We start from the raw sequence: 8,351 nt of genomic DNA, 5'->3' as shown, positions 1-8,351 counted from the left end.
ACTGGCTAAAATTGCAAATTTAATACAACATATTTAAATATCATCTTTTTAATTTCTTCTTAACATTAAGAAAAAATTTTTAAAGCTAATTATATAATTAAAGAAAAAAAAATTAATTCACTTCTACACATATTTATGGGTTTTAAAGTTTTATGCAGGAGAAAATTGTTTATATGTAAATTTCTGTTATTTCTTTATTACATTTTTAAATATTACTGCTGTATTTTTACAGGTTAAAAACGATTCTTGCATTGCATGCATTACTTCGTACCATTAGAAGGGATATTTGTTATTTACTTTTAAGAAGAAAATTACTCGTTTATGTTCATTATGCTTCATTTCAAATCATTCACTTAAAGACGAACTTACGAATATTTGATTATTTACTGCTTGTGCAGCCCAAATTTTATTGCAATTATGCAGAAAATAACAGAAATTATACTGAATTTTATATTTCATTAATAAAAAGTTTTGAGCTTTGAAGGATGGAATGAAATCAAGCACGAGATTTTTTCAACATATCACGAACAAAAATGAACTATTATGCTACTGAGATTTCTAGCAATAAAGATAATAATACTGAGACCATTTGATCGCTAATAGTTTGTGGAAATGCATGTAAAAGTATTGTGGATCTATGCTTATCTCAGAGAAAAAGAATCGTTCTTTAATGCACGCAAAATTATTCACTTTAAATTTTCTGCGCTAATGAATATTTTATTTACTGTATTTTTCTCCAATTTAATACTTTTTTCAGAGAATAAACACACATTAGAAAAGATATATATATTTATAGTTTTAGTTTATTGGATGTATAAATTACTTTCTAGAATATATGCACAACATTATGAGCAAACTGATTTGATTTTTTTTTATTATTACAAAACAGAACGTTATCTACTGTCTTTTAAGTACAGAATATTAAAACTGAATTAGTGATCAGAGAAGTCTATCTTTTAAGCAAAATTTTATCTAAGATAATACTTATATATTCTTTTTTGGGAGCTTAGATAAGCCATACAACTAGTAAAGGATTAGCTTTTCTTTAAAAAAAACTATTCGAGATTTCGACAAAATGTCTTTGCCTTCAGTAGTAGATGTTGGTTTCATTCCAAATAAGTATTTGTTTGAGGCTAATATAATAAACAGAACTTTGCAAATTCAAGGAATTGAAGGATGTTTCTTGGACTTATTATCTAAGATATTAGGATTCAGATATCGTTTGAAATCTCCTGTTGATAGAGAATCTGGAACTAGAAAACCAGATGGCAACTGGACTGGATTAATGGGAATGCTTCAAAGAAAAGAAGTTGACATGGCATTTTATTTCCTCACTCCATCTGTAGAGAGAGCAAAAATAATTGAATTCAGCGAACCTTATGATGTGAATGAAATAAGATTTCTTGTCGACAAACCAGGACATGTACCTGTGAGATGGTCCATTTTTTACCCATTTGACTTTGCAACTTGGGTCGGTATCCTTCTTATATTACTTTTAGGTCCAAAAATATATATAACTTTCCTTAATCTTAAAATTTCATATCCAAGACTTCTTTTTCAGTTGCTTGGAAGTATGCTGCAACAACCGCTGACCATACAGCTGCATTCTGCCAAAGGCAAAATAATTTTATTTTCATGGGCTGTCTTTGCGATGCTCATATCATTGTGCTACTCATCAATATTACTATCGTTTCTCACAGTTCCTATAGAAAATCAGCCTCTGAAAAACTTTTTGGAACTGTCACATGCCGTTGAAAAGGGAAGATACAGATGTTTTGGACTGAAAGGATCGAGAATGTTGGGAATGTTCCGTTCTTCTCCTCAAGAGCATCTGAGAATTCTGGGAAAAGCCATTGAAAAGAATGCATGGTTTTTTGATGGCAATAACAACATAGAAGAACTAAGGAGTATTTTAAAAAGAACAGCTATTATTGATAATCTGTTTAAATTACGATTATTTCAACGAACGCTGAGACATGATTCTTCTGTGCTATCACAAGATGTCCTTGAAACTATAAATTTTATAATAGCACTGAGAAAGGATTTTCGTTACAAGAAAAAGTTGAATAAAGCGATATCTAAAATAAGAAGTGCTGGATTGTATCAGAAGTTAGAGAAAGATGAATTTCTGAGAGTTACTCTGAAATACAATGTCTTAGACGAAGAAGATGATGCTATGCAGTTGAAAGTTATTGACATGGCTGGCACGTTTGCTTTCATTGCAATTGGCTATTTTCTCTCATTTTTAGCTTTATTATATGAAATCATTCATTACCGCATAACTAATAAGATATTATAATTTTCAAATTTACTAAAATACAATTGATTTTAATACCAAGAAACTTTAAAAATGGTTTTATTTCTTTCATTATAAAAATTATGCTTATTATGTGTACTATTATGTTTAAAATAGAAACATGGTAAATTTGCAATAAAAATGCTTTGATCTTTTTAATTGTGTTATGGTGAATAGCATATAAGCCAGTTAACAACTCTTCTACCCGAACGATCGTTTTAGTATAATGGTTTAGTTACTGGACTGCTAACCACAAGGTCCCAAGTTCTATCTTAGCATATCGCTTATCGCTTCATTGGTGAGCTCGAACGTTGAACCTTCAACCTTTGTACAGCTGTTGTGGCGCCAACTACCCGCAACCAAAGTCGCCAGATTAACCTGACGCAGCAAAACCCAAAGTCATCAGACTCACTTGGCGCATCAACACCCACAAAACGCTCGCCATAATGCTTGGCGCTATTCAACTGGGTACCGGCCCATTTAGACAACAGCTAAATATATCACCACTCAACAGTCATATCGTTCGTCTCACCTCCGACTTTCTGGAGGGATAGTACTGTGGCGAATAGCATATAAGCCAGTTAACAACTCTTCTACCCAAACGATCGTTTTGGTATAATTGTTTAGTTACTGGACTGAGAACCACAAGGTCCCAGGTTCTATCTTAGCACATCGCTTACCGCTTCAGTGTTCTGTAAATACAGGTCACACATCTGAGAAATATAAATAGATTTGTAATGTTCCATCTAATAGCAACGTAAGAATAAATGTTGATTTGTAATAAATAGATTGAATTAAAATGATTTGTAATGTTTGTAAAATTTGTGAACTGTCAAATCGTAATTTTTATTACAGAATTGTTTTTAAAACAAAAGTAATTGCATGCGATTTCCCTAAACATTTGATATTAAACTTTATGATATAATTTTTATTTCGCGTTTTATATCAGAAATAAATAAGGCAAGAGCTGTAACAGCTCAAGGCGTAAAAATGTAAAAAATTTCTTCGCCATTAATATCTAAACATCTATTACTTTAACAAAAGGCAGAAAAAAAAAACCGGTATCGGTTTTACTTAAAATTTGCTGACACAATGAAAACAGTATAATTTTCATTCTGTGGAATGCTATGGAGAGAAATGCTTTTAAAATAACAAATTTTAACAAATATAGAAATGTAGAAAAATTTTTTTTAACAAAAACAAGGATTCATTTATCAAAAATAATTGAGGATTAAAATAAATAATTGAATTTTGTTGGTATGTAAAAATTTATTTTTATGCTCCAGGAAATAACTGAAAAGTTAAAAAAAGTTTCTTGGATTTTAGCTAATCAAAAATCTTATTAAAATTTAGAAACTGTTGCATGATATGGACCATTGCCCTTCAATATTAGGTTTAATTGAAAAGATGGCTCAATTTTTTTTTTCTGGTGAGTGCCTATAAATATGTGACCCATTTATATAAACGAATGTTGAAGGGCAATGGTCCATACCAGGAGATACAAAATATATTTAGAAACTTATTTATTTCTGCTAATACTAAAGATGAATGCATCTATTTGTTTGTCCATCTGTCTGTCTGTTTGTGTTTTGGTGCTGTAACGATCAAACCGTTTGACTTACAACTTAAAAATGTGAGACACATATATACTTTGGAAGGTAGGAATATGCACAACGCATATTCCTATGGAATTTAAAATTCTATCATATGGAATTTTAAAATTTTAACCAGAATTTTAATTAATTAAGAATTAAGCGAATTTTTGGTGTTTTTCCACGATTACTTCCAGAAATATAAAGGTACAAAAATAAATTCCATACAGTTTCAAATTTTTTAAAAAAAAAAATGTCCTTTTAATGGTATTAATTTTATATCCATGAAATTTTTTTTTTGAATTTCTGCAATTTTTTAAAAAAAATTATTTTAATATAGAAAAAATTAATATTAAAAAATTATTTAGATATAGATTACATTGTAGCCTTGAAATAAAACCGTTATTTCATCAAATATTTAATCGCTTGATTTTCTTGTTAAAAGTCGAAGAAGAAGAATTCTATTTAATATATGTGCAGTTTACAAAACGAAAAAAAATGAATAATTACAATACTAATTTAAAAAATAGACTAACCGGATAGTTATATTTTAATAGCACTATGATGCCATGGCACGAGTCTGCATTAAAATATGCATGCACACAATGAAAAGAATACATGAAAAGCAATTGAAATGACATTACTTTAATATCTGCCAATTTTAGGGAATCACAAATGTATTTGAACGATTTAACTTAAATTAAATCAAACCAATATACTCGGCGAATCAGTCGTCGCCAAAGGCAACTAATAAATGCAATAAAATAAAAGAAATTTTCATCTTTTGTCCGAAATATTGTAACACGATATCATGTTAAAAAGTAGTATTTATTTTATCCTCTTCCTTTTTGTAATATTGTTTGTCTGTTTCAAATGCAAATTTCAAAATCAAGTTTTCAAATTCATGAAATCAAAATGTGAGACATTTACATTAAATTTAAAACTAAAGTAGGTGAGTACTTATTTTTCTATTTAGTATTTTTCTACGAAAATACTAAATAATAGCACTTAAATAGACAATTGAGATTTACAGTAGCAAAAGTATAGAAAAACAATAGAAAAGATATTGATATATCAGATAATATATAAGAATATATCGGATATTGCATAATAAATTTTGAAAAATATATTAAGATTAAAGAGAACTTTGCATAGATATAAATTTGTTATTATTATTGGAAACGTAACTTTAAAAAAATGCCTGAAGTGGTGTGAAAAAGATTTTTGTTCAATAGAGTTACCAAACTTCTTGCGAAAAGAACTCAAAATTTTGGTTAAATTCAATGAATAAAAATATAATTAAATTTCACAGAATCTCAGAGCCATTAAGGTCTCGGTGTTGAGACTGGAAGTATCTAGATATCAAACAGACTCCACAGAAGAATCGCCCCCTTACCAGCTCCGGAAAGGGAGTTGCATCCCACCCTCCACTTCAATGCTCGAAATTATGAGGTCTGCTCCCAAAAGAAATCGACCTACTTTAAAAATAAACGTTTTATATAACTAAACTGTACTTCGAAATTTTCTGCTCCTAAACACCTCAGACACAAATATCAACTTTAATTATGTATTTATCACATGCCAGCATTTAATTATCAAAGAAAAAAAATTGCCAAATGGTAATCAATTGCATGCCGGTGGTAAATCACCAAATAAATAATTGAATATTGCTTACTAATAGGTTCTTTCATTATTAAAATCTGATTATCTTCTCCAATGACGTGAGATTCATTAATGGCATGCAGATAATATATAAGTATCGAAGAAACAACATGCCAAATTTTATAGCTCCAAAAGTGAAGCTAATTAGAGGTTTTGGACAATTTAGAAAGAACTTAGAAAAAGTATGTCTGTCTAAAAATAATATTAAATTAAAATCCATTATAGGTATTACATTTATCAGAAAATTACTATGGGAAGATTGTTGTCAGTGACAAATACTTTTAACAAATGCTAAATCTCAGAATAATTATTTTCTTCGAATTATTAGAAAATAAGGCAAGAACATGGACAAATTGCATTCTCTACAATCGGTTGGCGGAGATAAAGTACCTCCGCCAAAAGTATAAAGTAGTATAAATATTCTTACCTTTTTCTCAACATATTTGATGATTCTGTGGACAGATACATTTCCTTAATTTCCAGGGTATTATATTGGTTATTATTTTCGAATAAGTAGAATAAAATATGCATTTAAAATAGTAAATTGTTGAAAAAAAATTTCAAATATCCAAACAAACAACATTTTTGTAGATGACAAGTTTTTTTCCCCTCCAAAAATATATAAATTTCAAACACTCATTAATAATATTCACATTCATATAAATATGAAATTCACATTATATGAATAATATTCACATATATTCACATAATATATATGAATAATATTCACATAATATATATTTCATATAAATATGAAATTCATATATATTTACATAAAATAATATATTCACATTCATATAAATATTCAGTTTCATATAAATATGAAACTGGAAATGTTTTTCTTTATAGAAAATATTCTTTAAAATTTTAATGATTCATTTTATATCAAAAATAAATATTTATTAATGTCAATATTTAGGGAGAAAATGGGTTGTTTAATTTTTATGAAAAGTAAATATAATACATTTAAGACATTTTGTTGTATTATCATAATATTAATCTCTCAAGTAGCTAAGGCTATTAAAAAAATAGTTTTATTTTAAAGAAATAAGAGAATAAGAGTACTGGTTTAAAATATAAGGTTTTAAGAAAGGAATAACACTATCGTTTGTTGAACTCGATTGAGAATATCCTGTGTTTAAGAAAACACAGGATATTCTCAATCGAGTTCGTTTAACTGCATACAAAAATTTGCGCTTTTCTCACAGTAATTTTCACACAAATTCAATTCATTTTGTTTAATTTATTTTACTACTGCACAAGAGATTGAAGATTTGGAAAAATTTATTCTCATTTCTCTTCTTCGCATTTGTTTAAATAAATTCATTGTCAATCCCAATAATTCATTGTCTTCCATGGAACATATTGATATTTATTTTGAAAATGACAGTTCTGCTTCCAAATAATGATTGTTTAACATATGTTTGGGGAACTACAATATACAGATTTCTATCTACTTTATTATCTGTGTATTTTTTTTTATTGAAAAAGTATTTTGCTATTGTTCGAACTGAAACATATAATATTTATTACATAAATCTTGTGTGTTAGAATGCATTGAAATCCATTAAAATTGTTCGAAGAACATCTTCATATATTTTATATTATTAGTAATAAATAAAACCTGCATCGCTATCTTTCTGTTTTTAATATGCTTTCCATTATTTTTTAAATAAATTATATTCTATTTAGAGAATGCTTTTCTTGCGAAATACAAGCTATAACTTATAGATAATTGAGAATTAAAAAATTCATTGAAGACTATTATAGAAACATGAAAAAATATCAAGACCAGCTTTAAAGTGCATATTTTCAATAAACCTGAAATACACATTTCAATTTATATATATAAAAAATTCAAAATAGCATTTACCTTCTTAAGGAACGATTTTTAATCTCAAAAACTTCCATTTTACCAGTCTTATTTACTTCTGTTAAAAACTGTAATCTGCATAACGAGAAAGAAAACGATTTTTCCTCTAAAGAATCTAGATCTTCAATCATTGCCACTCTGCTGACAAACGATCTTTTGCAGCTGAAACATTTCTAACCCGCCTACTTATACGATATCAAGTTTCTCTTCGTTGATGCTACATAATGTTACTACATGAAAGCGAACTTGATAATTGAATTTAATTCACTGTAGAAGAAAATATGTATAAGTAAAGAAGGACTGAGCCGATTTTCGATTTATTGAAAAGACAAACTAAATTTTGAAACAAAAACCGAATTTTATAATCAATTTTTGAAAATAGAACCGTATTTATTGTAGCTATGCACATCTGTAAAGATAAAAAAAATATCAAGCCAGTGAATATGTGTGCCCAATAATTTTTTATTTTCAGTACTTGGCAGGTGAAACTGAGAGTTTTTAGATCATTGGTAAATGTGCTTTAATTATGCTTTTTGGAGAACAGAAAAAGGTTATTTAACCAAAGAATTTGACGAAAATTTGTATCTTTATTTTTGTTGTCCTTCGATTCAACAGGATTACCAGTTAGAGGTTCAGAAAAACGAAGATAATATGCAAAAAAATTAATACTTGCATGAGAAGAATTTGGTTATTCGTGAATTAGCGTGGATGTTTTTCCTTGTTGTTTTTCTGCATAACTTTTGTTAAAATTTATGTAAAAATCCTTTAATATTTAATATAAAAGGCTTGCTTTAAGCATGCCATTTTGGTGTAAGTTGCTTTCTGGTCCCAAACTGAAACTTTCTAGCTACTAATATATATTTAAATGTAGTAAAAGTGTAATGCATTTTATTTAATGTAATGTATTTAGAAAACTGAAGTTAGAAAT

At 28.1% G+C, this 8,351-nt stretch overlaps 1 protein-coding gene across 1 annotated transcript; it reads left to right on the top strand.

Annotated features, from left to right (window-relative positions):
- The first annotated feature begins 1,075 nt into the window (after nt 1-1,075).
- Nucleotides 1,076-2,299, top strand: LOC129962792 (glutamate receptor ionotropic, delta-1-like). Its single transcript, XM_056076787.1, has one exon. It carries the CDS (start codon nt 1,076-1,078, stop codon nt 2,297-2,299), a length of 1,224 nt encoding a protein of 407 aa, XP_055932762.1.
- The last annotated feature ends 6,052 nt before the right edge of the window (nt 2,300-8,351 follow it).

This window comes from Argiope bruennichi, chromosome 3 (assembly GCF_947563725.1).
Source record: "Argiope bruennichi chromosome 3, qqArgBrue1.1, whole genome shotgun sequence".
In the NCBI taxonomy this organism is placed as follows: domain Eukaryota; kingdom Metazoa; phylum Arthropoda; class Arachnida; order Araneae; family Araneidae; genus Argiope; species Argiope bruennichi.
This window is presented reverse-complemented; position numbering and strand designations above follow the sequence as displayed.

What these genes read in the sequence shown, in the direction of transcription:
- LOC129962792 (XM_056076787.1), top strand. Translation starts at nt 1,076, where the DNA reads ATGTCTTTGCCTTCAGTAGTAGATGTTGGTTTCATTCCAAATAAGTAT.